The sequence below is a fragment of the Heloderma suspectum genome, chromosome 6, assembly GCF_057233095.1.
Source record: "Heloderma suspectum isolate Gila_16-S chromosome 6, 16-S_ref, whole genome shotgun sequence".
NCBI lineage: Eukaryota > Metazoa > Chordata > Lepidosauria > Squamata > Helodermatidae > Heloderma > Heloderma suspectum.
Window position 1 is genome coordinate 79777154 of NC_139463.1, and position 3162 is coordinate 79780315.

The 3162-nt window shown below is 39.3% G+C and overlaps 1 protein-coding gene across 1 annotated transcript; it reads left to right on the forward strand.

Moving 5' to 3' along the window:
- The first annotated feature begins 1519 nt into the window (after positions 1–1519).
- On the forward strand, positions 1520–2455 carry LOC146341363 (olfactory receptor 10C1-like). Its single transcript, XM_084807396.1, has one exon. It carries the CDS (start codon positions 1520–1522, stop codon positions 2453–2455), a length of 936 nt encoding a protein of 311 aa, XP_084663522.1.
- Positions 2456–3162: the final 707 nt, after the last annotated feature.

Genomic DNA, 3162 nt, shown 5'->3' on the forward strand with positions numbered 1-3162 from the left:
GAGCCAGGTAAGGGATTCGTACATCCCTCATTTTTTACCATAATTAACCAAGTTTGCACCACCTAGAACTGCATGAAGATACAAATGCAACCAGCATTCTATTTCTGTATGTTTCCAAGGTTGTGATGTGATCTGTGGAATAAAAAAATTGTATTCGTAAAAATGTGTATGCTCAAAAAGTGTACATATACAAAACAATGTGCATGAAGAAACATTTCGTTATGAGAAAATTGTGTGCAAACGCACCATAACTAATGGAAAAATGGAAACATTTCAAAAATGTGCACAACTGATACATACCTTTGGGGAAACATGCCTGAAACTATGCATTAAATCTGATGCAGACACAACTCAGTATGAGCGTTGAGGTCGAATTCCAAGAATCTCAACAAGCTCAAGTTTGCTGATCTGCACATCCCCAATTAAAACTGTTCCAGATGTTGTATCTTTTTGCAGATTCATTTTGGTTAACCCTCTGAATCTTCTGTACCCATACTTACATTACTATGTAAGTTCATGTTACTCTGTCTTAATTCAAAAACCCAACATTGAGCTGGAGAAGGAACAGAAGAAAATAAGTCAAATAATAAGGTGCTTAGAGTATCTTCTATATTCCTAAAGCATCTTCTTTATTACTAAAAGTCCCACATTCTGAAACAGAATGTGGGAATTTTAGTCAGAATGTGGGACTTTTTTAGCAGGGTCTCCTTACTCTCTGTGTAACATTTTTGGGGGTGTTGTGGGGGAGCCATGGGGAGGAGGGGGCAGGGAAGTCCACTTTTGTCCACACAATTGATCCACTGTATATCTGGATCCAACCCCCTGTTTGTATACCTCACGATAGTGCCAAGGATGCTCACAGGCACCATAGTATCTGCATAAGCTCATACATGCTCACTGAAAAGGCAGTTACACTCTGTTCAAGCTGATGCATTTCTGGATTTTTCAAGTTTTAAGTGTTAATATTAATTTTACTGTAACACACCATTGTCTGGTCAAAGAGATATCCCCCCCCCCCGTTTGCTATATTTCTGTACTTCCCAATGGCTGAAGCTTTCTGGACGATTCACAACAATATTAATTTATATTAATTAATAATGGCCAAAAAACGTCTCCCAGATTGTTGAGCTGGAACAGTCAAGACCTATTTTTCCCCTCTCTAATTTAAGGGAAAACAAACTGATTTGCAAGTGATGTCATTAGCAGGAGAATTAGTCCCTTTGGGCTACAGTTTCTGGTAATGAAATACACAAAAGGGTGCAACTTCAAGAGCATCTAAAGAAATGGTTAAAATACCCTGTTTCCAGCAAAGATGGATTTTACCATTAAACAGCAGGAGAACAACATGTCTATTTAAGAGGCAGATAGGCTGATGTGAATTATACGTTTCCCCCCACTTCACTGGATTAGCTCGAGAAATACAAAGAAAACAATGTATATCATTCTTATTACTATTTTCTTTCTATCCTCCTTCTTTCCCCATTTGATCACATAGACAAAAGATGTAAAATAAGAGACCATGGAAAATGACACCACAGTGAATACATTTATTTTACTGGGGTTCTCTAATGTCCCAGATTTTAAACTCCTTCTCTTTGTGGTGTTCCTGTGCATTTACATTGCCACTGTACTAGGTAATGTCATCATCATTGTCATCATTAATGCGGATGCTGCCCTCCACACTCCCATGTACTTCTTCCTCAGGAACCTGTCTTTCCTTGAGATTTGCTACACTTCAGTCACTATCCCCAAGTTGCTTGAGAACACCCTTGCTCTGGACAAAACCGTCTCTCTAAGTGCATGTGCAACTCAAATGTATTTCTTTCTCTTCTTTGGTGCCACTGAGTGCTGCCTTCTAGCCATCATGGCTTACGATCGCTATGTAGCAGTATGCAACCCACTGCGATACTTGGTCATCATGAGAAAGAGGGTGTGTGTCCAGCTTGCTGCCTTGTCCTGGGGTTGTGGCTGCTTGGTGGCTGTGGGTCATACCACCTTCATTTTCAGCCTGCCCTTCTGTGATTCCAACCTCATCAACCATTTCTTCTGTGAAATCCAACCACTGCTAAAGCTGGTGTGCGGGGACACATACTGGAATGAAATCCAAATCATTGTAGCAGCTGCCTTTGTAATCCTGATGCCTTTCGTGCTGATCCTCCTGTCCTATTTCCATATCATCTCCACCATCTTACAGATGCAATCAGCCAAGAGCCGCCAGAAGGCTTTCTGTACCTGCTCCTCGCACCTTGTAGTGGTTTCCTTATTCTATGGGACAGCCATTTTTATATACATACGCCCCAAATCAAGCTATTCTCTGAATGTGGATAAATTTCTATCTCTCTTCTACTCTGTTATTACACCAATATTGAATCCCATAATCTACAGTCTGAGGAACAAAGAGGTAAAGGGAGCTCTGAAAAAGACAGTGTTGAAACTAATCCCATCAAAATGTTAAGTTTATTTTAAAACAGAGAGCTATCTGTGAAATATGTGCAACATACATAGAAAGTAAAGACTCTTGCTATAGTTCATCTAGATAATTTTTATATTTCTGTTTTTAATTGCATTTTTCTATATTATGTTTTTCATGAAAAGGTGGGGAAAATAAAATGGACAGCAACAGTTGTCTTTTAACAGTAGCAGGTGCAAACTATGTTCGGAATGTATATGGAACAATTTTGCTACAAAATGAGCACCATCTGGCCCCGTAGACTTTCTTCATGGGGGACCAACTGGGAATCCTGCGTAAGTGGATCTGAGCTCTTCAGAGGAAGAATAGCATGAAAATGTGACATACATAAATATTGCAATTTTCTAATCATGTCTAATCCATTTTACTAGTGAAAGTGAAAAATGTTTCTCCCCCAACCCCTGCACACTACTTGCATGGACCTACATCTGGATCCAACTCCATAAGTATGACTAAGTCTGGATTCAACCCAATGTAACTTTACATATATCATCTTATGTATGTTTCCAAATGCATGGAAATTGCCTCGCTGATAATTATGTGCTTGCCCTTTTCTGAAATTTGTTCTTTCCCCCCTATAACCCTTTCAGCTACATAAAGTATACATGTATTCACTTATCTGTTATGTGTTGCCCAGGACTATAAAGCAGTTGTGAACTAAAGTGTTTGCTTCTAATAGAGGGAGATGGATG

What these genes read in the sequence shown, in the direction of transcription:
- LOC146341363 (XM_084807396.1), top strand. Translation starts at nt 1,520, where the DNA reads ATGGAAAATGACACCACAGTGAATACATTTATTTTACTGGGGTTCTCT.